The 26,946-nt window shown below is 39.3% G+C and overlaps 1 protein-coding gene across 3 annotated transcripts in view; it reads left to right on the forward strand.

Annotated features, from left to right (window-relative positions):
• Nucleotides 1-26,946, forward strand: part of LOC126161334 (trichohyalin) — a 447,594-nt gene that overhangs the window by 229,848 nt on the left and 190,800 nt on the right. For all 3 annotated transcript variants that reach the window (XM_049917093.1, XM_049917095.1, XM_049917094.1), the window contains exons 7-10: nt 3,212-3,424; nt 6,768-6,905; nt 14,855-15,129; nt 22,294-22,525. In XM_049917093.1, coding sequence (XP_049773050.1) covers nt 3,212-3,424; nt 6,768-6,905; nt 14,855-15,129; nt 22,294-22,525 — 858 coding nt within the window. The remainder of the gene's footprint in view (nt 1-3,211; nt 3,425-6,767; nt 6,906-14,854; nt 15,130-22,293; nt 22,526-26,946) is intronic.

Genomic DNA, 26,946 nt, shown 5'->3' on the forward strand with positions numbered 1-26,946 from the left:
TCCTGTTAAGTATGGATTAAACCATTTATGCACTGTCCCACTCATACCACAACACTTAAGCTTATCTAGAAGAATTTCACAATTCACACAATCAAAAACCTTGGAGAGATCACAAAATATCCCAATGGGTGATATTCAGTTATACAATGCATTTAATGTTTGATCAGTGAAAGCATATATAACATTTTCTGTTGAAAAGCATCATTTTTACAAATATGTGATGGTACTCTTGAATACATTACTTTTTCAAGAATTTTGGATAAAGCTGTCAGAAGTGAGATTGGGCAGTAGTTGTTAGCATCAGATCTATCCCTTTTTTATTCAATGGTTTAAACACAGTGTATTTCAGTCTGTCTGGAAAAATGTTCTTTGTCAGTGAGCTACTACATATGTGGCTGAGAATCCTACTTATTTGTTGGGGACAAGCTTTTAGTACTCTGTTGGAAACGCCATCAATTCCATGTGAGTTTTTTTCTTATGAGTGAATTTATTATTTTCCTAATTTAAGTGGGAGAGGTGGATTGAATTTCAGTTTTATCAAATTGCATAGGTACTGCCTCTTCCATATACTGCCTTGCATTTTCTAATGAATGGGTGGACCCTATTTTCTCTACAATGAGTATTAAAAATGTTTTCTACTTCTGACTTCTTGTTAACAAACTTTTCATTGTGTTTGATAGAAATACAGTCTTCTTGTGCTCTCTGTTGCCCTGTTTCCCTTTTAACAATATTCCAAATTGTTTTAATTTTATTGTCAGATGTGCTAATCTCAGACATAATGCACATACTTCTAGACTTCTTAATAACTTTTCTTAATACAGTGCAGTAGATTTTAAAATGTTTCACTGTTTCGGGATCATTACTTGTGCTAGCTGTAAGATACATTTCCCTTTTCTGTTTACAAGATATTTTTATCCCTTTAGTAAGCCATGGCTTTTTACATGGTTTCTTACAATTATATTTCCCTGTTTTTTTAGGGAATCTGTTTTCAAATATACTCAAAAAGGTATCATGAAATAGGTTAAATTTTAAATTAGCACCATGTTCCCTGTACACCTCATCCCAGTCTAACTGTTGCAAGCTTTCCCTAAAATTTTGAACTGTTAACTGAACGCACTATTTTGGAGGACTGTTTTGCATTACTCTATGGAGCTATTTCATATGCTGTAACTAGCTGTGCATCACAATCAGATAGACCATTCTTAACAGGAAAAGTTTTTATTTGATTAAATTTGTCTTGGTCTGTGAAAACATTATCTATAAGTGTGCTGCTTTCCTGTACCACCCAAGTAGGAAAATCAATAACCGATGCCAAATTGAAAGAATGAAGTAATACTTCAGTGTCAAGCTTTCTATCGAACTCTTTCAGAAAATCTACATTGAAATCCCCACAAACAATAATTTGCTTTCCTCTGTCTGATAGGTAGCACAACAAAGATTCCAAGTTTTTCAAAAATAGTTGAAAATTTCCCAATGTGGACGTATATGATTATAAAAGTGCCATTGTTTAGTTTAAGCTCACATGCACATTCTTCTATATGTTACTCTAAGCAAAATTTTTTAGTTTCCAAATTTTTCGCACTGTGACAGATTTTAACATATATGGCACATTAATAGCAATGTGTATCACACCTCACCTAGAATAGAATTAAGTTTAAAGTAGAATAAAAATAATACAATAATTATAATAGAGGGAAACATTCCACGTGGGAAAAATATATCTAAAAAGAAAGATGATGAGACTTACCAAACAAAAGCGCTGGCAGGTCGATAGACACACAAACAAACACAAACATACACACAAAATTCTAGCTTTCGCAATCAACGGTTGCCTCGTCAGGAAAGAGGGAAGGAGAGGGAAAGACAAAAGGATTTGGGTTTTAAGGGAGAGGGTAAGGAGTCATTCCAATCCCGGGAGCGGAAAGACTTACCTTAGGGGGAAAAAAGGACAGGTATACACTCGCACACACACACACATATCCATCCGCATATACACTGCTTGTGTCTGTGTATATGCGGATGGATATGTGTGTGTGTGCGAGTGTATACCTGTCCTTTTTTCCCCCAAGGTAAGTCTTTCCGCTCCCAGGATTGGAATGACTCCTTACCCTCTCCCTTAAAACCCAAATCCTTTTGTATTTCCCTCTCCTTCCCTCTTTCCTGACGAGGCAACCGTTGGTTGCGAAAGCTAGAATTTTGTGTGTATGTTTGTGTTTGTTTGTGTGTCTATCGACCTGCCAGCGCTTTTGTTTGGTAAGTCTCATCATCTTTCTTTTTAGATATAATACAATAATTATATATATATATATATATATATATATGAAGATGGTATCTGTTCTTTCGGATATGTCCAAAAGAACAGATACCATCTTCATATATATATAGTTAAGGCTCACTGGCCATTTGACCATCTTCTTCTGTGGGGATGCACAAACAGTGCCCAAACTCTTACGGGAAGCAGCGGTAAAGCTGCGAGTAAAGAGTATGATGCGCAGGGGCACTATGAATATAGTGCGGGACAATAAGTTGCAAATATGGGTCTCACGGGAGGCATGCCAGAGATAAGTCCCTGCAGTTGCACTATCCTCTGTGTCCTCGGTGGCTCAGATGGGTAGAGTGCCTGCCGTGTAAGCAGGAGATCCTGGGTTCGAGTCCTGGTCGGGGCACACATTTTCAGCTGTCCCCGTTGACTTATATCAACGCCTGTATGCAGCTAAGGGTATTCATTTCATTGTAAATACAATAATTACTAGCACATTGATATTAATGATAAATAGCGTCTTGCTCATTTCATTCCATATTACTTATGCATTAGTGTCTGACAGTATCCTACTACTATATAAAAATAGATGTTGGAAAGTGCTCATAACTTACAACTTAATGTAATCTAAATTTAAATAATGTAATGATAGCAAGTAAAAATACCAGGTGATATGATGACATGAAACTGGTTAATGGATCTTAAACATTCTCAGCAACAGAAATTCCCTCTCATTTACTTTTTCCATTATTTGTTCCTCCTGTTCTTCTCTTCCTTTCAACAACAGTCAAAAAAAGTTGAATTAGCAAAAAAAATTATGTAAACCAAATTAAATGAATTTTGTTTAAGTGTGTCATATTTGCTTAGGGATTCACTAGTTTACTTTCATGCACAAAATATGGAGGATTTCTTCTTTGAAATAAATGCCTCTCTTTTTCTAACTTTAATAAGGTGAAGAAATCTGCCAAAAACAAAGATGCATCTAAGAATAATGCTGTAAACAATAAATCAAAAACAACATCATCAATTCCAACAAGCAGTTCGTCGAGTAGCGGTACCAGCTCTGAAGACAGCATTGAAGATGAAAGTAGTGACGATGATGCAACAAGCACTGCTGGAACAGAAACAACAGAGACCACATTAGTGAATGACAATGAGCTGCAGGTATGGTCATTAGGTTAGTACTTTAGGCTTATACAATTTGCAATTTGTATGCCAAAGAGAATTTGTGAAATACCTATGAAATTTTAGTTTTTACAGTCTGGTGTCCTGATTTTCTTAATGGCATAAAATCATTTACTTTCAGTATTTCATTTCCTTCAAGATATTGCCCTGTTTTAAGGCATTAGTCTTATTTTCTGTCCACCTAAGTCAGTATTGTTATATGATCAATGGGGAAAGTACTAGCTGTATCAACCTGGTTTAGAGGTCAAAGAAAACAGAGTGATAATAGGGAGTGGGTTTTAAACTCCATTAGCTTCTCAAACTATAAGTCCATTACTGAACAGAACAAGAAAAAGAGAGAAGTAAAAGGAAGTAAAATAAAATTGGGAAAGTTAATACAGAAAAGATACAAAAAACATCATGTACAGAAAGCTTAAGAGGGTAGTATTTAATATGATTTAAACAAGAACAAGTAGTAAACTATGCAGCCTGGATTGATGAAAAATTAAGAAATCACATTTGAGGAAAATGTACTCATTGAGAAGAGAATATTAAGTACAATAGAATAGAATAGAATATAAGGGGGCAGTCCAGTGAAAATGAGACGGATGGAAAAAGATAAGAAAATTGTTTGTTATTTCAAAAGTAATCACTATAACTGTTAATAGGTTTATCCCACTGTGTTTGTGGCTACCTATGGAGTCATGATTGCACTCAGGAATGCACCTCTTTATCTGATGCAATTTGACAGCCACAAGTGTCTTTCTTCAGGACTCCAAAAATATGGAAATTGTGTAGGGAGATATCAGGACTGTGTGTAGGATGTGGAAGGGTACCCAGTGAAACTTATGCATATGCAGTGCAACATGTGGCCAAGCATTATTCTGCAACAGAAAGATGCCAGTCATCAACATCGTCCTGAACTGGGAATTGTTAAGGAACTACCCATTGTATCATAGCATGAGAACTATTAATGTTTCCAATACTGTCATATCTATGTTGATGGTAACCTGGGGTGACAGAGGGAACTTAGCTTTTGGGTTAGCCTTATAAGAAGACACAAATGTTTGCCAGGAAGAGACAGCAAATGCTACATATCTAGTAATCTTGTGATCAATGGGATACTCTTCCTTTCTTCCTTGTATTCTGAAAGTGGATTTTTTTAAGCCATTAGTCAGAGTTGCTTACCTGAGATGTCAGTTAATATATTAATAGCTATATCCATCTTCTCGTTTCACTGTGGTTGTTTATATTATGGCAGCACTCTTATTTTCAGATGTGCTTATATATTATAACACAACAACATTTAATGTGTTTCATAGTATTTTATCTTTGTGGATGGGAGAGGAGCTTCTATATTTTCAGTAAGCTATAAAAAATTTTGTGTAAAAATCTAAAATGTAACCAAGAGAAATCTGTGGAAGTGAACTGAGAAGAGAAAAGGGAAAGCAATTATTGAAAGTTAAGATCATGGTGTTGGTGAGAGTATATGTCATAGAACTAGTTCCCACCTCTAGAATTCAGAATCACTGATGTTTGGAGAAGGGATCCAAATGATGAAACCATAAACTGAAAGTATTGATTGATGATAATTAAAGAGAGTTTTGTGTATGATCTGATCTGTACCAATTTTATTTAGAGAGCAGATTATGACAAAAGTCTGTCTCAGAAGAGACCAATATCATATATTTTAGCATGGATGTAAAGATTTACTTACTACCAGATGAGCTCCAGTTAGTTCTTGTTTGGGCTGTTTACATCTCATTCTCCAACTATTTCAAATGTAATGCTGGGTCTACAAAATAAGTTTGCTTGAGCACTGTTATATCAAACTATGATCAATAATGCATGAACTATTATGAGAACAACATCTGTATCTGACTCATTCCTATTCACTGCATCCCTCTGATGTGCTGAAACCTATCTTTATAATTCTTTGTTCTTTGTTTACAATATGAACATTAGTATTAATGGTTGTGTCATCAGCTATTCATATTTTCATTTGGGAATTGTCATTACAATTTACATTGTCATTCAGACTCACTTGCCAACAGTGTACTGATTTTTGATATGATGCAGGTTGAAGACTACTGAGATCCAGCCCAGATTTTTAAGGGAAAAATTACCAATAGAATTGTTTGTTAATATTCACATTCTCTTTTAACCGAATAAAAATTATAAACTGGTGAATACAAGTGTCAATCTCACCTCTGTGAAAAAGCTTCTACAGTACCATAGATGTGTGGATTGTGTATGTGTATGCCACACTTTCATCATACCTCTCTTGCCCATTTAATGTTCAGTTTTCTCTTTGTGTGCTTCTCTTCAGTTGCTTTTAAAATGTTGGAGAGGTGTTACACTTCAGTTAGTTAGTTTCATGTTCCAGGGATCATTTTGTATGATAAATTGTAATGATGTGGAACAAGTCATTTATCCATTCACAATAGCCTTTTCAGATCTCAATTTATGTGACAAAAATTTTCTTTCCCCTCTGGATTGGGACTACATCCATTGGGAAATGACAGCCTTCTACTGTTTCTCCTCCTTTTGCTAAGAAACTATTAATTTTTCAGTTGCAGTTCAGTGATATTACATATTGTATGTATTGTATTGTATTGTATGTTAACTGGGGAGCTAGAAACGACAGATAGGCTCTGTCCCCGCCGCAGCCTCAGTGGTCCACAACCCCATGATAACTACCACAGTCTACTTCACCCCTCCACCGCCCCACACCAAACCCAGGGTTATTGTGCGGTTCGACCCCCAGTGGACCCCCCAGGGAACTTCTCACACCAGACGAGTGTAACCCCTATGTTTGCTTGGTAGAGTAATGGTGGTATACGCGTACGTGGAGAACTTGTTTGCGCAGCAATCGCCGACATAGTGTAACTGAGGCGGAATAAGGGGAACCAGCCCACATTTGCCGAGGCAGATGGAAAACCGCCTAAAAACCATCCACAGACTGGCCGGTTCACTGGACCTTGACACAAATCCACCGGGCGGATTTGTGCCAGGGACCAGGCACTCCTTCCCGCTTGGAAAGCTGTGATGTCACATATTAGTCCTGACAGATATTTGTAATGAACTGAACATTTTTTGTTACCACTGAGCAAAACATTTAGTTCAGAAGTTCACAATCACTAAAAATTGTAGCAAAGCTTGTAGGTTGTCTACTTTTTACTTCTGTGTATTCCTTGTTGCTTATGAAGTGAAATATGGTATTGTGATGTACCTCATTTAAGGTTCCTCATATTACCTATTAACAATATAACAAATTTTAAGAAAATGGTGGGCTTATTTATGTAGGCCTAACATGAATTTCATTTCAGCCTGTTTTTTGCAGGATCAGATAGAAAGTCTGAAGCAGGAACTTGAGATGACACGAAGTAGATGTGAAAGATTAGAACGTGAAAAAAGTGATTTGTTGCTTCGGAGAATAGCCTCTATAGACATGGCTCCAAGTAAAACTGCAGCTTCAGAGGTAACTACATATGAATAATTTCATGCACATCTTCTAGCATAAGGTATTATGGTAATGTTTTGAGTTTATGTAATTTCTTTATGCCCCTAACATTTTCTAAGATGTTGAACAATATAATTAATTTTTCAAACTTACATTATCAATGACAGCAGTCAAATATATATCACATGGGTGAGCAGAAGTGTTTCCTTGCTCTCTCTCTCTCTCTCTCTCTCTCTCTCTCTCTCTCTCTCTCCTGCACACACCCACACTGGCTAGCTAACTACACATTCCAGTCACAATAATGTGACTGTCTGTCAAAAGCGTGAATAAACCACCTTTTACATCACAGATATGCACGAAGAGAGTCAATGAGATTATGGAAAGTACCAACAGGGATGTGGAACCATGCTGACTCCAGTGTCATGTCCTGTTGTTCTAGGTTTCTTGCATCCATGATGCAGGAAGCCGAACCGAGGTGGCCCCAGAGTTTCTCAATGGGGTTTAAATCCAGGGAGTTTGGTGGCCAGAGGTGTGCGGTAAATTCATCCTGGTGTTCCTTGAACTTCGCAGACAAACCTGTGAGCTGTGTGGTGTGTTGCATTGTCCTGCTGGTAGATGTCACCATTCAGAGGAAAAAACCAACTACATGTAGGGATGGATGTAGACCCCAAGGATAGATGCATACTTGTGTTGATCCACTGTGCTTTCCAGAATGATGAGGTCACCCAGGGAATATCATGAAAACATTTCTCATATCATAACGCCTTTCCTCCTGCCTGGAACCTTCTGACAATTTTTGCAGTGTCATACACCCCATATGTCATTTGTTCGATGAAGCATAAAATGTGATTCATTTGAAAAGGCCAACTGTCACCATTCGGTGGACATCCAGTCGCAGTATTGGCATGCAAATTCCAGTCTTTGTCGTGAATGAATAGCAGTCAGTGTGAACCAGGCACCCTTTGTAGAGGCCCATATGCAGCAACTTTTGTTGAGTAGTTATTGAGGAGACACTGTTGGTGGCCCCTTGGTTCATCTGGATAGTTAGTTGCGAAACAATTTTGTGTCTATTCGCCCATGCACAAATGTGCAGCCATTGTTCACCCCTTACATGTATTGCCTATGCCACACTACAGCTGCCTCAATGACAGCTTTGGATAGTGCCATTTTGCCACACATGGGAACTGTTTACAAACTCAGCTGTTTCAAAAATGCTTCCACCCTTGGCCCAATATGTACTCTCCAAAGCTAGTGATGCCACCTTCCATCTACGAGTACTTATTGCTCACTGATGTTGAACATAGGCTGTGATCACATTAATGTGATTGGACCATGTAACAGCTGTGATTGTTTTCATATTGTTGTGTCCTTTTATATGTGCCTATCAATAAAAGTAGATATTTCATCTTCTGAAAGTAAGTACTGGTCAACAGTTCTGTTTATTAATGTTATAGTTTATTTACATTGTTAACAGTAATGCTCCTTTCGTGCCTCCTTAGGGTGCACCTGATACTATTTTCACTTTTGATGATGTCTTCCCAGTCTCTTAGCTAGAAAGTCTTTAATCCAGTGACATACCTCTGATATTCCACAGCAGTTTATGTTTATTGCATGACAGTGCAGAATTGTATTAAAGACTTCCAAAAGTGATATGAACATGGCATTAATCTTAACTATAGTTTTCTGGATCTCATTAACAAAAAGAGCAAACTGAGCTTCACAAAATCTGTGATCCCAGAATCCATGTTGTTTCCTACAGAGGAGTCATTCACAATGCAAAAAAGTCAATACACAAGCACAAAATATGTTCCATAATACTACAGCATATTAACATCTCCGAAATAGGTCTCTAATACTATATAGACATCACTGAAAGAGATATTTTGAGAAGGAATGTTGCTACTCACCATATAGCGGAGAAGCTGAGTCGCAGGTAGACACAACAAAAAGACTCTCGCAATTAAAGCTTTCGGCCATTAGCCTTCGTCAACAATAGACACAAACACACAACTGAAAAACACTGCAAGCAGTAACACCAGTGCATGATGGGAATGGTGACTGGGTGGGGGTAAGGAGGAGGCTGGGATGCGGAGGGTGGGGATGGCAGACAGTGAAGTACTGCAGGTTAGATGGAGAGCAGGGGAGAGGTGGGGAGGGGCGTGGGGGAGAAGTAGCAGAAAAGGAGAGAAATAAAAAGACTGCAAATGGTGGTGCAATGATGGCTGTGTATTGCTGGAATGGGAATAGGGAAGGGGCCGGATGGGTGAGGACAGTGGCTAACAAAGGTTAAGACCAAGAGGGTTATGGGAATGTGGGATGTATTGCAGGAAAAGTTCCCACCTGCGCAATTTAGAAAATCTGACGTTAGTGCGAAGGATCTATATGGTACAGGCTGTGAAGCAGTCATTGAAATAAAGGATAATATGTTTGGCAGCGTGTTCAGCAACAGGATGGTCCACTTGTTTCTTGGCCACAGTTTGTCGGTGGCCACTCATGCGGACAACAGCTTGTTGGTTGTCATGCCTACACAGAATGCAGCACAGTGGTTGCAGCTTAGCCTGTAGACCACATGACTGGTTTCACAGGTAGCCCTGACTTTGATGGGATAGGTATTGTTAGTGACCGGACTGGAGTAGGTGGTGGTGGGAGGATGTATGGGACAGGTCTTGCATCTAGGTCTATTACAGAGATTCGGGAGGACGACGGTTCGATCCCGTCTCCAGCCATCCTGATTTAGGTTTTCCGTGATTTCCCTAAATCATTTCAGGCAAATGCGGGGATGGTTCCTTTGAAAGGGCACGGCCAATTTCCTTCCCCATCCTTCCCTAACCCGAGCTTGCGCTCCGTCTCTAATGACCTCGTTGTCGACGGGACGTTAAACACCACTAACCTAACCTATCTATTACAGGGGTATAAGCTATGAGACAAGGGATTGGGAGCAGGGGTTTTGTAAGGATGGATGAGTATATTGTGTAGGTTCGGTGGACGGTGGAATACCCCTGTGGGAGAGGTGGGAAGGATAGTCGGCGGGACATATCTCATTTCAGGGCACGACTAGAGGTAATCAAAACAGTGGTGGAGAATGTAATTCAGTTGCTCCAGTCCTGGGTGGCACTGAGTTATGAGGGGAATGCTCCTCTGTGGCCAGATGGTGGGACTTTGGGAGGTGGTGGGAGACTGGCAAGATAAGAGATGGGAGGATAATTACGATCTGTGAAGGCTTTGGTGAGATCCTCGAGAGGGACTGCTCGTAACTACAGATGCGATGACCATGGGTGGCTAGGCTGTACGGAAGGGCCTTATTGGTACGGAACAGGTGGCAGCTGTCAAAGAGGAGGTATTGCTGGCATTTAGCAGGTTTGATATGGATGGAGGTACTAATGTAGCCATCTTTGAGGTGGAGGTCAACATCTAGGAAGGTGGCTTGTTGGGTTGAGTAGGACCAGGTGAAGCAAATGGGGGGAGGTAGTTGTGGACAAATAGCAAAGATATCATCAGTTAATCTGAACCAAGTGACGGGTTTAGGACTCTGGGATTTTAGGAAAGATTCCTCTAGACGGTCCATGAATAGGTTGGTATAGGATGGTCCCATGCAGGTGCCCATAGCCATACCCCAGATTTGTTTGTAGGTAATGCCTTCAAAGGAGAAATAATTGTGGGTGAGGATATAGTTGGTCATGGCGACTAGGAAGGAGGTTGTTGATTAGGAATCCATAGGGCGATGGGAAAGGTATTTTTCAATAGCAGTAAGGCCATGGGCATTAGGAATCTTAGTGTACAGGTTGATGGCATCAATAGTGGCAAGCAGGGCACCGTGTGATAAAGGGACAGGAACTGTGGAGAGTCGGTGGGGGAAATGGTTGGTATCTTTCATATAGGAGCATAGGTTCTGGATAATAGGTTGAACATGTTGGTCTATGAGAGAGATTCTCTCAGTAGAGGCACAGTAACTGCCACAATGGGTTGTCGTGGGTGGTTAGGTTTATGGACTTAAGGAAGCATGTAGAAGGTAGGAGTGCGGGGTGTGGTAGGGTTGAGTAGAGAGAGGGACTCTGGGGAGTGGTTCTGGAATGGTCCTAAGGATTTGAGTAGTTTGAGTAGTGACTGGAGGTCCTGCTTAGATTTTATTCCCTCCTTTCCCACTCCTCCCCCCCCCCTCCCTCCCCATCTCTCTCCTGGTCTCCATCTAATGTGCAGTACTTCACTGTCTGGCACCCCCACCATACTATCCCTCTCCCCCCCCCAGCCCCCCCCCCCCCCAGTCGCCAATCCCATCATGCACTGGTGTTGCTGCTTGCAATGTGGTTTCAGTTGCCTGACACTGCAGTACTGTGTGTGAGTTGTGTTTGCGTGAATGTGTGTGTGTGTGTGTGTGTGTGTGTGTGTGTGTGTGCGTGTGTGTGTCTATTGTTGATCAAGGCCAATGGCTGAAAGCTTAAATTGCGAGAGTCTTTTTGTTGTGCCTGTCTGTGACTCAGCATCTCCGCTATACTGTGAGTAGAAACTTTCCTTCTCATAATATTGTTACATTCTATCCCGCATTTTGCATTGTTTGAAATAGATGTCTAATTTTTGTGTCAGTATTGCGTCTCTTATATCTTGCACCTATTCTTAAAGACTGGAAAGACCTGCACATTTTGCAGTCTTCTTTAAGTCTTCAATCATCATTGATTGTTTGTAATTTTTATGGTCTCTGATTTCCATTTCTGTCTGTATTATCATTAGTGTTCTTATTTTTCCTGACTTTATCCTGTATCTTCTTCGAGTTGATGCATTAATTTGGATTTGGGAATGTTAGGGGTACAGGGTGGCTGGATGTCTTTCCTGTAACCAACCCTTCTGACCCACGATGGAATTTGTGTACCCCATCTGTCTGCTTCTAGTGATATCTCATGTGAAAGTGTGAGAATATTTTTGAAATGTTTCTGAGTTGTGTAACTTGAGTTAGGATGTGGATACCAGCCCAGTACTCATCTAGTCAGATGTGGGAAAGTGCCTAAAACTACATCCAGGCTGGGCGGTACATTGGCCCTTGTCATTAAGTCACTGAGTGGGTTTGATCAGGGCCAGTGTGCTTGTGCTTCCTCAAATCCGAGAAACACCATGCAAATGCATGCAGCTATCTGGGTGGTATAGTTCTTAATTAGGCAAAAGATTTTTGGGCAGCAATGATTCAGTCTCAGTTGAATCGACCTTGCAGATCTCCATGCCATCATGATAATTTTATAGCATTGTTATTAACCATAGTTGGTTCTTCTCGCCCTTCACCATCTTTCACAGTGCTAACTTATATAGCATGTGGCACACAATATTTCTGAATTTGAAGTACAGATGATACATTTTCTCTTTCCCAGAGCTGAACATTTCCTGTTGGCTGCTCAGGTAGTTTCTAAGTTTTTCCTTGTCACTCTTATTAAGCTATTCTGCCTACCTTTTTAACTTTTTGTTAAACACTGGTGTCCTGTAATGCTGCTATAGCCTTGTAATGCTGCTATAGCCTTGTAATAACTGATCCATATCTGCACATTCACTAAATCAATAACTGTGGGTGTGTTTGTTGCCAGCAGATCTAATAAGTTTCTCTCATGAGTGAATTACCTCACGGCTTGAGGTAATTTTTGAAAAAAAAGTTTACTATAATTGCAAAAGAATCTGTGTATCCCATTCCAAATGTGTGCCTCTCACAGTCTCTAGTCCTAGCTAGTAGATTGAAAACTTCTCCTGTCACTGTGACATGTTCATGAAATCTTCTCCTATCAGGAAATTCATGTGCATTATTCTCCAAGTTTTCCCTGAGTATTTCAGCATTTAGGTACCTGTTGTTAGTGGACAATAAGTATACCACTAACATCACTATATGGAGTGCATCTTTTCAGTATGTATTCCATCTGGAATTTAAAATTTCACTGTTATTTCTTTCTGATGTTTTTGATGTTGACCAGTATTAGACTTGAAATTTCTTTTCTGACTTATAGGACATGTATTCATCTGTAACAACAAGGTCCTTGCTCTGTGTTGTACAACACCAAACTGGTTGGTTGGTTGGTTCGGGGAAGGAGACCAGACAGTGAGGTCATCGGTCTCATCGGATTAGGGAAGGACGGGGAAGGAAGTCGGCCATGCCCTTTGAAAGGAACCATCCCGGCATTTGCCTGGAGCGATTTAGGGAAATCACGGAAAACCTAAATCAGGATGGCCGGACGCGGGATTGAACCGTCGTCCTCCCGAATGCGAGTCCAGTGTCTAACCACTGCGCCACCTCACTCGGTAACACCAAACTGCCTGTTGACTCTACATAGAAGACTTTCTAACATAAAAAGCCACATGTGCAAGCGACCTGTATTCTGAAATCCAAGTAGCTACTTTCTGTGTTTAATGCACCCTCGACTCATTCAGGGAGCAGAGGGGCAGTACAGTTTTCCACTTGACTGTGCTGGTCAAGATATCTGCATCCAAGATTGCGATCAAATCAGCAGTCTCTCTTGTTGAATCCTTCCATCCAGCTCCAAATCTGAGCAGAGCAGATGACCCTCTGGACAATGCTGCAGCTTACAGTTATGCTGCAGCTTACAGTTATGCTTCCAGTTGGTGCCACCTATTGTGTTTTGTAGTCGTCAGTGGTGGCCTCCTCTACATCTTGAATGGGTTCCCCTGTCTGACAGGTTGAGTTCATCTGACTACAGTTAGAGCTCCCAATGACATCCCATTCCTGCTGCAAATCTGGACCAATCTGAAGATAGACTGCACTCATTACAGATGAAATGACTCATTCTGCCTCACCCATTTTACCAGCAACAGTCAACACCAAATGCATGTTCTTTTTTGTGTGGCAGAGGCACCTGTGAAACTAGTACGCATGCTTGCCTTACATTCAGAGATTTTGACCATGTCACCATGTGCCATTGGCTTTTGGCTGAAGGCAACTCAGCTGGGTGAAATGTGTTAGAGGCTGCCACGTGTCAGGCATCTCAGGTGACAACAGAGACACATGAAGTGCCAGCAATAGCCCAGTAGCCTGAAAGCTGCTTGAGTCCAAGAAAGAAACCTGGAACCTGCCAACTTTTATCATATTCCTCTACTGAGCCTTTTTTTCAGTTGGTTTCATTTGCATAAGGAGGCTGTGGTACTTATGGCAGTGTAAAGCATCATTTCAAAGTTCTTCCACATGAGCCTAAAACCAGAAATAAGCGTGGAAATTGGAAATTAAGCTACAGTTTACAAAAAAAAAAAGATAGATAATATTTGATTTTACTCAAAAGCTCATACTAAATAATCTAACTAATGATGTGTGAAAACCATGTATTGCTGCTACATCTGTGGCAAATTTTCATTTAATACTGACTATATCTGCAATGACAGCAGATATATTCAAATCATACAATTGTTGTGCTTGTGATAGCATGAGGCTACTCTACACAAAAAAATTTGCAAACACACAAAAAAGCAATTTATTCAGACAAAAACTCCTAAATACAAACTAATACTTTTCACATTCCAGTTTTTTTATACAGCCATGGAGAAAGCTGGAATTCAACTGCCACTGTAATCGCATTTGGCAGAAGCAGGGTTAAGTTTTCCATCTAGCTGTCCAGAACACAGTCAGCTTATTCTTCCATCTTTGGATATCCTAGTTTGTGCTGTTTCTAATTAGCTAATTATTGACTGGATGTTGAATACCAGTATTCCTTACATGAAAAGAAAGGATGATAATATTAAAGTATTTTCACATTCAGCCTTCCTCGAGATTGTCACAGGTGTTCAGTATTGGTTCGTGATTGAGATGAACAAAATGTTGATTGTACACAGTTTTTTTTTTTTTTTTCAGAGAACAATATAGAATAGAAATTGTTGGTTGAATATTTCTTGATGGATTTGATTTTTTTGTATGAGTGTCTTACATTGTGACAATACCTATCACTTTATTGGATGGTTTAATTAAAACAAGACGATGTTTATTATTGCTGCAGGTCCTTAAGTTGCAGCAAAAGGTGAATGAACTACAGACACAACTGGAAGATGTGAAAGATGACAAGAAAAGTTTGTCTTTAAGAGTTAAGGAATTGGAAGAAGAATTAGAAACTCGTCCAGACAGGAATGCCACTCAGAGAGTTGTGGATGACTTGCGATCAAAACTCTTGGCAGCAGAGACTCTGTGTGAAGAGCTCATGGATGAAAATGAAGACATGAAAAAGGAGCTGAGAGATCTTGAAGAAGAGATTGAGGAGTTGCAAGACAATTTTAGGTATGTGTTTTCAACTTTGTTATTTTTTCCCATTAAAACACTGAAGTATAAGTTAGCATATAGACCAATTTTTAGACAGTTGTACTGCTCATAGAGCTGCCTGTCTACCAGAAGCATACCATCTCTCTCACTGATATGATACGTTTTCAAAATTTATGAAATTACCACTGTTTCAGTGTGTGAGTGAAAGGGGAATATTGTAAGAAACCTCACAAGAAAATTATTTTCCTTAATACTTTGACAATCAAAATGACATCACCAAATGTGTTTTGAGAGATGCAGTGTAAAAGAACTTCCAGAAATTTGTTTCCTCATTGTGTATGCTTCACATTCACACAGGTATATCATTACATGTGTTTTACATATACTTCTTATAATATTTAGAGGAAGTAATAACATAACATGGAGTTTTGCAAACTTCAACTCCAGAATTATATAAAAAAATCTTTTATCTAGGCTTAAGGGGCTCCGGAACGCCCTGTACTTGCAATGTTAAAATAACGCTTATAAATTACATCTTTCCTCACAAAGTATTTGAGGTAGGAAGTTGAACTTTTTACAGATTATTTATTGGAATATGGGCTACAACTTAACACAGGGATTTTACAAAATTTTAGTTCAGTTATTAAAGATGATTTTTTTTCAATTGTAATGAAAATTCACAACATTTTTTTGCAATTTTTTATTTATATATTCAAAAATATACAGTTTTTTGGAAAAAGGCTGTGTTAAATTATGCAGAAGGTACTGTGTACCATTTACTGAAAGTTTGAAACAAATATGTTTGGAAGATCCTTAGAAAACATGTAATTAGTATGAGAAAATAAAAGTTTTGGGAATCGAGCGACAAAGATTGGATTAACTTTTTAGTGCATTCCAGGTCCATAGGATGGATTATCTTCATCCTCTGCAAACTCCTCCTCCAGCTTCCTCTTGTTCCTCCTCCTGTTTACTCTTGCTTGTATTTCTAGACTCTTTACAGTCCTGTCTGCAGCCCGAAGGCGTTCCTTGTCTAAAGCAAGCATCGCTCGTACCATGTTAGAATGTTATTATTTACAGTAATAACACATACCTTTGGCTTTCCAACATTTCTCCTTTTCTTAAAAGCCTTCAGAGGATTTCTAATAACTTTACTTTTACTCATTATTATACTTCAACAAAACAGAGACTGAAGAAACAGAATTAATTACGAATATTTTTGAGATATCAAAAGAGTAAATAAACATGAAACAATCGACAATCACACCAGCGATATATATTGAACCATCACAGGTTAGCCACAACACATACTTTATCTCACATCTCTAAAATGTACGTGATGAACACGGACGTTAATAATAACACCATTTGACAGCAGTTTAACAGCGCCACAGTGGGTCACGCCCATGTAGAACACATTTAAAAAAAAATTTAAAAATAGTTGTAGTCTTTGGAATTGAATAAATTATATATCTATTAAAAGGTAATAGTCTGCAGATTCAGAAAACGCAAAAAAGTAAAAATTGAACTTTTCATGATTTTGAGCCTTTCCGGAGCCCCTTAATTGTTGTTTCACATGTATGTTACATTATCTTTCAGCAATCATATTCATTGTTTTGTCATTTGTGGCTATTTATCTTCAGGATACAAGAAGGTAATTATGAAAGGATTACTATAAGACAAACAGCAATGAGAGAGATTAACATTAGATGAGGTCTGATAAATGACAGGAACCAAGGAAGTACAATAGAGTGAGGTATGAAGTGTTACCACTGAATTCAAACCACCTTCATTATAGAACAGCCACCAGTGTCATGACTACTGTTTTAAAGTGTATTGTTTTGTGTGATGCCAGGGAATACTCTCCAGCTGTGTCTGTTTATCATTACTGACTCTCAGTTGTTATCAAACAAATTTTATATTTTTATTACATCTACATGTACATCTACATTTACAAAGACACTTTACAATCTGCCGTACGGCATGTGGTGGAGGGTACCCCGTGCCACTACTAGTCATTTCCTTTCCTGTTCCACTCACAAATAGAGCGAGGGAGAAACAACTGTCTATATGACTCCATACCAGCCCTAATTTCTTGTATCTTATCTTCATTGTCTTTATGCACAATGTATGCTGGAGGCAATTGAATCATTCTGCAGTCAGCTCCAAATGTCAGTTCTCTAAATTTTCTCAATAGTGTGTAATGGTCGCCTGGTCGTAGATATTGCTAATTGCTATAATCGCACTATTTCACTCCCATTTACGGAGCTTGTTAGCACTTGATGTTAGGTTGGCGCCATTACAATGCATTGTAGTAATCACTGCTGCTTGCTGGATCGCTGCTGTGTCTCGATGTTGATGCTGGCTCTAAATCTGGTTGTCTAGGGTTAAAAACATGAGGTCCCGTGTTTTGTTTTATGTGCTTTTGATGATAAAAGATGAACGAAACCAACAAATATGTAAACTTCAAATATTTATTTCTCTGGTGGCCATCTTAATTCCACTGTCCACCAAAGACTATGACACAACACAACTTCCTTTACATATTCTTTGCATTGTTTATCCACCTCAAACAATAATACACAAACACACTGTACCAAAGTGACATTCCGACTGCTTTTCGACCCTTCTTGCTGCTCGTATTTATAACATTGTCAAAGAACTACTAAAAAGAGATATAGTTTACAAGTCACATGTACATCTGTTATCATAATTTGTGCAGAAAAGTTATTAATTTGCATCGAGTGACATAATTTAACATGTTATTAAAATGACAGACAGATTTGTTGACTTGACAGAATAATTCTTTGTTACAAAAAGTCCGTTTTCTAGAAGTTTGTCAATTGACTTCTCTAATTTGCATAAATAAGTAATTAACATGAATTATTAAGAAATACATTGGTTTTCATCTAAAACAGGATTGATTTCGTGAATACTAAGTGAAACCGCTCCTAGTGAACAAATAGGTTTCACTGGGTGATTTTTATTTAAGGAGATCCAAAATCCCTAAGTTGTACACTATTTTTCGTACTTCATATTAATTATTTAAGATGAACTCAGTGTTTTTACATGATGACATTTGCTGTATCAGTGATCAAGTGATATTAACTTTTGTGTGGGTTAGTTATTCAGTATAATTTAATGGGTTGACTGTTTATGGAGACATGTTACGCAATCATTGTTAATATACACAATAACTTTTCTATAATCATAAATACTCATTAAACTGGTTGAATTTGGAGGGTATCGCATACTTCGGTACAGTAAAGCCTTTAATATGTTCCGTTACAAGTGTTCTTCGAAAAGAATGTCGTGTTCCCTCCAGGGATTCCCATTTGAGTTCTTCAAGCATGTCTGTATTGCGTGTTTTTGGAACCTACCAGTAACAGCTCCAGCAGTCTGCCTCTGAATTGCTTTTCCTTTGTTCCAACCTGTTACAGATCCCAAACACTCGAGCAGTACTCGAAGAATACATCACACAAGCATCCTATATTCGGTCTCTTTTACAGATGAACCACATTTTCTCAACAAACCAAAGTTGATCATTTGCCTTCCCTATCACAGTTCTCACATGTTCATTCCATATCACATTGGTTTGCATCATTATGCCCAGATACCTAAACGGTGTGACTGTGTCAAACAGGACACTACAGATGCTGTATCTGAATATTATGGGTTTGTTTTTCCTACTCATCAGCATTAACTTGCCTTTTTCTACATTTAGAGCTGGCTGCCATTCATCACACTAAATAGAAATTGTGTCTAATCATCTTGTATCTTCCAAGAGTCACTCAACTTTGACACCTTATCATACACCACAGCATCATCAGTAAACAACAACAGATTGCACCTGCACTGTCTGCCAAGTCATTTATGTATATAGAGAATAATAACTATTCTGTCAGATTTCTCTGGGGCATTACTGATGATACCCTTGTCTCTGGTGAACACTCACTGCTGAGGACAACATACTGCTTCTATAACTTAAGAAATGTCTGAGAAATTCGCAGCTCTGTGAACATATTCCATATTCTCATACCTTCTTTATCAGCCTGCAATGGGGTATCGTGTGAAAAACTTTTGGGAAATCTAAACCTGTGGAATCTGCCTGTTGCCATTCATTCACAGTCTGCAGTACTCCATGTGAGAAAAGGGAAGTTGAATTTCACATGAATGGTGCTTCCTAAAACGACACTGATTCATGGATAGTCTCTTAGACACACTTTTCAATTTTGCATAGGACCAGAATGTTTGTGAGTTCTTTGACAGATCTTTTGCTTAGGTATGATGGTCTTGGTTGTGTGCTTAGTGCATAAATCCTTTAACAGGTGTACAAATCTGTGCTTGTCATCATTTGCACATTCTCTTGTGAACTGAGGGTGCAACAGCCTCTGCTTCCTCAGCATTTTCCAAGTCTTGTTGTTAAACTATGGTGGGTCTTTTCCATCCTTAATCCATTTACTAAGCACATAATTTTCCAGACCACGATTTACAGTCTGCTTAAACTTTGACCATAATTCCTCTGCGTCCATTTTTCTGGAACTAAGTGATTTCAGTTCAATGTCTAAGTGAGATGCTAACAACTGCTTATCTACTCTTTCTAGCAGGAACACTCTCCTAGTCTTCTGAACTAGTTTACTAAGTTTTGTGACCATAAGTGCTGTAATGGCATTATGATCATTAAACCTTGTTTCTATACTGATGTTGATAAGGTCTGGCCTATTTGTAGCTACAAATTTTAAGATATTCTCATGGTGAGTGGGCTGCCAAACTAGCATCTCAAGACAGTTTTCAGAAAACATGTTCAAAAGTACTTCATGCGACTGTCTATCTGTACCTCCTGCAATGAATTCCTAGACATCCCAATCTGTACTCAGTGAGTTAAAGTTGCCTCCAAGCATGATCTGCGTATTTACTTACTACTGATCATAGACTTTCTTTGAATGACTCTAGAACTGTCAAAACAGTTGTGGGTAAAAATACCCAACAATTAACTTAGTTTCACCTAGACCTGTTATACATGACCAGATAGCTTCCCTGTCACACTCAACTTCGACCTCAATAGAGACTATTTTTGTCAATTGCAATCAACACTCCCTCTCCTATGGCCTCTAATCTTTCTTTCTGATATATGTTCCATGACTCATTAAATAGCTCAGAGCTTACCACTTCAGGTTTCAGCCAGCTGTTGGTCCTGAGAATAATTTGAGTATGAGAACTTTCCTGGTGGGCAATAAATTCAGGAACTTTGCTACAAATACTTTGACAATTTACTGATGAAACTTTGACAGTCAAAATGTCTTTATACTGAACGTGGTCTGATTTCCCTTGCTGCATCTTGACTGGTGAGTCTTTATCAGAGTATCTCAAACTATTGCCTAGCTTGAATAAAAACCCTCATGTGCGCTCCACAAGTATTCTGCTACCCGAGTAGCTGCTTCCTTTTTGTAATGCACCTATGACCTGTCAAGGGGAGTCCTACAAATGCCCAACCAATAATCTGCATCCAAGACAGTCACAGAATTGACAAATCCTTTGGTTGAGACCCTCCATTCTGCTCCAAACCAAATGACCCTGATGTATTGTGGGAACAATGCTGCAAATTGCAAGTTCTGCCTGCACGCAATGCTTGGGGCCAACAGCTATCACTGCTTCTGCCAGCTGCCTGTATGAACTGAGGATGGCCTCAGAACCCACGCAAAAGGTGTAATTTGTGCCGATGCAAATTGCAGCGTGCAGATGACAGCACTATACACACTCGATAGCCGCAGGCAAAGCCACCTCCAGAGGATCCCCAATAGACATACTGAGTACACATTGGCTTTCTTTCCAGCCCTGAACAGTATCTGACTAAGGCACTTCATAATGCACCTAACATTGTAGCTTCTGAGCTTCTGATAACTAGTAACCCCTCCCCTCTCTGTGCGCCTGCTTGGACCCTGCTGAAGGAGCAGCTTCCTGTTCACTCTCAGGTGAATGGGTAAAGCCAGATGGTCAGTCTCCACATTGGTCCTGTGGTTTGAGCACAATATGTGTAGACAAGGATATTCTGTAGATTGAATGGGTGGCAGAACACAGCTTTGGGTGGTCTGTGTAGGATATCCCACATCTCAGAGTACAATGAGACATATTTGAAGCTCTGGTGAATGATGTGGTTAAGTTTATCAAGACCAGGGTGATACTGTGTGATCAGAGGAGTGCTGGTCGGTGGCTGGTTAATGGATTTACTGGTGTCAGAGAAGGAGATGGCATGGTAGATATGTCTGTGAATGAGCTGGATAGGGTACTGTCAATAAAGCCTCTAGTAAAGCATTTGGTGTATAACAATTCCTACTTAACTGCAGGTGCGGCATCTATGAGTCGTGAGACTGTATATCAGTTTCATCAAACAAAGAATGAGTAGCGCTCAATTTCTCATGGATGGTGAGGTCCTTGCTAAAATAGTACAAGATGGGAGTGTAGAATCATGGCCCAGGAAATTGCCAGTGGTCTTTTCTAGGGAAACTTTTTGGCATTCATCTTGAGTGGTTTTGGGAAACCACATACCTAAATATTTATTTTAGTATGGTGTTTTGAATCCTGCTATGTCCAAATCTGCTTCTTAATGGTGCAACCACAGTGCCACCTTACTCACTTCTTTAAAAAAAATTATGAAGCATTTTAAAGATTGGAATGCTAAAAGACTCTGTGCTACTTCCTCTGTGCTATGTCCTCTGCTGTCCCTTACATACATAAGTAACCCAAATTATAAATGGTGACATCCTAGATATATAAGTGGCAGCCTCCTCCAAAAATTATTAATTCATACTATGACATGACAATAAATTTTCTCAATAATGTGATTCAGAGGCAAGAACTGCTCCCTCTACAAGCAACCATACAATGGCCAGAGCATAAAGTGCACTCACTATAGGCTGTAAACAGGAAAATCACTGTTCCACTACAAAGTTTTTCAGCTGCCTCCATACACATATAAAATCACTGGATACATAAAATTCACTGTTCCTCTAAAAAGTTTTTAAGCTGCCTCCCAACACATTAAAATTTCCTATTAGCATAATGCAGTTATCGAAAAGACAACTGAAAAATATCTCACTGACAATTTATTCTACCCACTAGCTGAATTCTTAACACGTTGTAAGTAGTGTTTCTTGAAATTAATGTCATTGTATTACTACCTTTCAGGGAAGATCAGGCTGATGAATACACATCTCTGAAGAAAGAACTTGAGCAGACAGCAAAAAACTGTCGGATATTGTCCTTCAAGTTACGCAAAGCAGAACGAAGAGCTGAGCAGATGGAAGCTGAGAAGCTTGAAGCAGAGCGAAAATGCAGGGAATTGGCAGGTGGACAGGCGGGCCTTGATAAAAGTGAACAAATCAAGCACATGGAACAAGAACTTGCTGTGGCTAATGAAGTATGATAATATGTGACTTCTAAATCCTATCATCAGCATCATTATAAATTCGTTCTCTTAATTGACAGTATTGCTCTGATATGCATAAAAAGTTCTCAATAACTTGCTGTGTCAGATTCAGATAAAATCTCATGTTTTCGGTGACTTCCTCTATCATCAATATCAGGGGCTATGTCTGTACTAGTTGGCTGATACAGCGTATATCTTAGTGTTGGTTTCATGACAATTTCTCAGGCCCGCAATTTAGCTCTCATCAAGCTCAGAGGCTATGTCTGACAGCTCTTGATGATCAGTGATAGAGGTAGTCATTAAAACCGTCGTATTTTATCCAAATTTGATGTAGCAAGTTTACTGAGGACTTTGTATGCAGAGACCCTGCGACAAAAGGCTTCATAGCCATTGTTATGATATAACAACAAAAACCAAAGAAAAGGGCTGCTTCTTTGATTTTATCTCAGCATCACTAATTACTTGTTTCACGTATCTCAGTCAAGGTTACGATTTTCAGATTTTACATTAATGACATGTATGTTAGAAGTTGAAGTAATACATGCCACATCTCACCATATATCATGTTTTTCTCATCATTTGTAAAATTCTTGCTTCTCTGCTAGGAGTCTGGGAGTTGGTATAATACAGTCATCACTTTCACTCTTCCTTTATCACAGCCAGAATGCTACAAATCCCCAATACATTTCTTTAAGGAAAAAAATGATAGCAAAAATTTTCAACAATGGCAGCATTTTTCTTGCTGGAATTTATATGTATGCCGAAGCAGATTTTTTTATTTTTATTTTTATTTTTTAAACATAACACTTATTGCACGGTGTTTGTGGCTTCAAGAAAAACTCAGGTGCAGAGAGCTATGTTAAGACTTTAATTATCCTATTTATAAAACGTTCTGCATCTGAAGTAATAGCTGAGAATTGTCTATCACTTCAAAATAAATCCCTCTGCGTTAAGTGCCACAAGAGCTGTCATCTTTATGAAGAGCATGGAAGTCTCAAAAATGCAACCTCAACATTACTTTGCAAGCGGCTCTGTAGGAATGAAAATAAAGAAGCAGCAACAAGTGTACTACTTCTTGTAAGGTTAACATAACCATTGCAGATTGTTTATAGGTCATTAAAAGAATTGAAGAAATGAGTGGATATAAGAATTTTCTAATTCACTATTTCCACAGTAGAATAGTGTAAAAGTTCATGGAGATTATTTTTGAAAGAGAAAAATGCAGCTGTTGAAGGTAAAGTGTCATACTTAGAAAACAAACTGAAACAGTAGGACTCAACTACATGAAAGACAAATTTAATAATCATACATGTTAAAATTATTCATGCTAGTCAAACTGAGACAAGGATCAATGAAAGAGGAAGTATAACTAAAATATTTTCCTCAAGGGGTAAGGTGGAAAAGCAAGGTATTGAGAAGCTGAAGTGCTGCATTATGGGGAAAGAAAGAGCAAGTCATCTAGGATCCTAGGTCAAGATAGACACAAAACACTGCAGATTATAAATAGGGATCCAAGAATGATAATTCACTAGAGAGATTCCAATTTTGGATAACCTAAGTGTTATCAGAAAAGTATGCAATCCACTAGCCAGTACACTTCATTTAAGACTGGAGGCTGGACAAGAAGTGAGATGAGCTGATTGTCTGAGAGAGAGAATACACTGTGAACCATATTTTTTTTAGAATTGTGAAATTCAGGGTGTAATGTTCCAAATACATGTGCTTCTTATGTTAAAACTTTCAGTTCCTTTGTATTCTGTTTCTTATGAATTCGGATGTGAAATGAGAATATATAAAAGTTGTGTCTTTATGCAGTTGACTGTTACATAGTATGAGGTATAAATGTGAATATAGATGCAAAATATGCATTATAATTTGCAAACACAAAATTATCTAATATATGCTGTTAAACAGTGAATTGTATCCTGAAACTTCCTGGCAGACTAAAACTGTGTGCCCGACCAAGACTCGAACTCAGGACCTTTGCCTTTCGCGGGCAAGTGCTCTACCATCTGAGCTACCGAAGCACGACTCACGCCCAGTACTCACAGCTTTACTTCTGCCAGTACCTCGTCTCCTACCTTCCCAACTTTACAGAAGCTCTCCTGCAAACCTTGCAGAACTAGCACTCCTGAAAGAAAGGATATTGCGGAGACATGGCTTAGCCACAGCCTGGGGATGTTTCCAGAATGAGATTTTCACTCTGCAGCGGAGTGTGCGCTGATATGAAACTTCCTGGCAGATTAAAACTGTGTGCCCGACCGAGACTCGAACCCGGGACCTTCGCCTTTCGCGGGCAAGTGCTCTACCATCTGAGCTACCGAAGCACGACTCACGCCCAGTACTCACAGCTTTACTTCTGCCAGTACCTCGTCTCCTACCTTCCCAACTTTACAGAAGCTCTCCTGCGAACCTTGCAGAACTAGCACTCCTGAAAGAAAGGATATTGTGGAGACATGGCTTAGCCACAGCCTGGGGGATATTTCCAGAATGAGATTTTCACTCTGCAAGGTTCGCAGGAGAGCTTCTGTAAAGTTGGGAAGGTAGGAGACGAGGTACTGGCAGAAGTAAAGCTGTGAGTATCGGGCGTGAGTTGTGCTTCGGTAGATCAGATGGTAGAGCACTTGCCCGCGAAAGGCAAAGGTCCCGAGTTTGAGTCTCGGTCGGGCACACAGTTTTAATCTGCCAGGAAGTTTCATATCAGCGCACACTCTGCTGCAGAGTGAAAATCTTATTCTGGAAACAACCTCCAGGCTGAGGCTAAGCCATGTCTCCACAATATCCTTTCTTTCAGGAGTGCTAGTTCTGCAATGATCGCAGGAGAGCTTCTGTAAAGTTGGGAAGGTAGGAGACGAGGTACTGGCAGAAGTAAAGCTGTGAGTACCGGGCGTGAGTCGTGCTTCGGTAGCTCAGATGGTAGAGCACTTGCCCGCGAAAGGCAAAGGTCCCGAGTTCGAGTCTTGGTCGGGCACACAGTTTTAATCTGCCAGGAAGTTTCATATCAGCGCACACTCTGCTGCAGAGTGAAAATCTCATTCTGGAATTGTATCCTGATGGACTATTTTATCAGAGATAGTTTGAAATAGCTTTTTTTTGCAGCGTAGTACTGATCATAGTACTGAGCCAAGTGACCTAGCACCTTAAAACAAAGGAACATATATGTTTGTCTCTTAACTGAAGTTCAGAAACTGATATAATGCAGACACAATTATCATAGCATCAAATACCCATCAAGATCAGGCCTGAACTATCTCATGTGTGACACTGTTAACCTCAGCAAGTAAATGCTTGGTAGCAGTTACCGAATACTTGTTGCTCAATGTTTTCGTTTCTTATTTTCAAATGAGGGAAGAGACTAAACCTGGTCCATTGTAGACTTTGATTGCAGCTTTCACATCACCAGAAGGGATCAGCAAACCCCATAATCATGTGTCAAGTTCTGTTTTCACAGAACAAGAGTGTAGGCTGCTGTCCTGCAAGAAGGAGGCAAGGCAGTTTCCCCAAACTGGTCCTCTCCCCTCTGGTGGTTATAATTCTGATTTGCTTATGCTCACAGCCAACTGTCAGTTTATAGTGTCTTTCCTATAGCTGCCAGAAAACAAAACTTTGTAAAATGTTTTGACCGTGCCAAAATTCTTTCTTTAATGTGCAGATATATTTCTGGTTCTACTACTAAGCTCAGTGCCTTATCACTTCTGCATGTAGCATTGGCAAGTGCGTGTAACATGGCTATGAATGCCAACAAAAGATCTAAATTGATTATCAAAATGGTTCAAAAGAGAAAGAAAAAGCTGCTATTTCTCAACAGAAACAATCAGTTATTGAAATCTTAAATAGAGCCAAAAGAAGAAAGCAAACAAATACCATTTTTGAAAAAGCTTTTGAAGTTTTTGTGGAAGTAAACATAATAATCAAAAAGCTCCTCTATCGGCAGGAAGTTATTTCAAAGCATTAAAGCTTTGTCTTCGGGCATGTTGCATGACAATATTTTAAAAAATGTGTGCCTAACCATTTACACACACACACACACACACACACACACACACACACACACACACACACACGCATGAATTTTGCCTAAAATATATGTGCATTTTACCAAAAATAAAACCACATTTTCAGGTCCTTATTCACCAATACTGCCAACAGTGTCTCCCCATGGATAACATTTGTAGAGCCCGCAGCTCGTGGTCTAGTGGATAACGTTGCTGCCTCTGGATCATGGGGTCTGGATCACGGGTCCCGGGTTCAATTCCCAGCCAGGTTGGGGATTTTCTCTGCCAGGGGACTGGGTGTTTGTGTTGTCCTCATCATTTCATCATCATCATTCATGACAGTGGCTCAATTGGACTTCGTTAAAAACTGGGACTTTGTACGGGCGCTGATGACCGCACAGTTGAGTGCCCCACAAA

The sequence above is a fragment of the Schistocerca cancellata genome, chromosome 2 (genome assembly GCF_023864275.1).
Source record: "Schistocerca cancellata isolate TAMUIC-IGC-003103 chromosome 2, iqSchCanc2.1, whole genome shotgun sequence".
Taxonomy (NCBI): domain Eukaryota; kingdom Metazoa; phylum Arthropoda; class Insecta; order Orthoptera; family Acrididae; genus Schistocerca; species Schistocerca cancellata.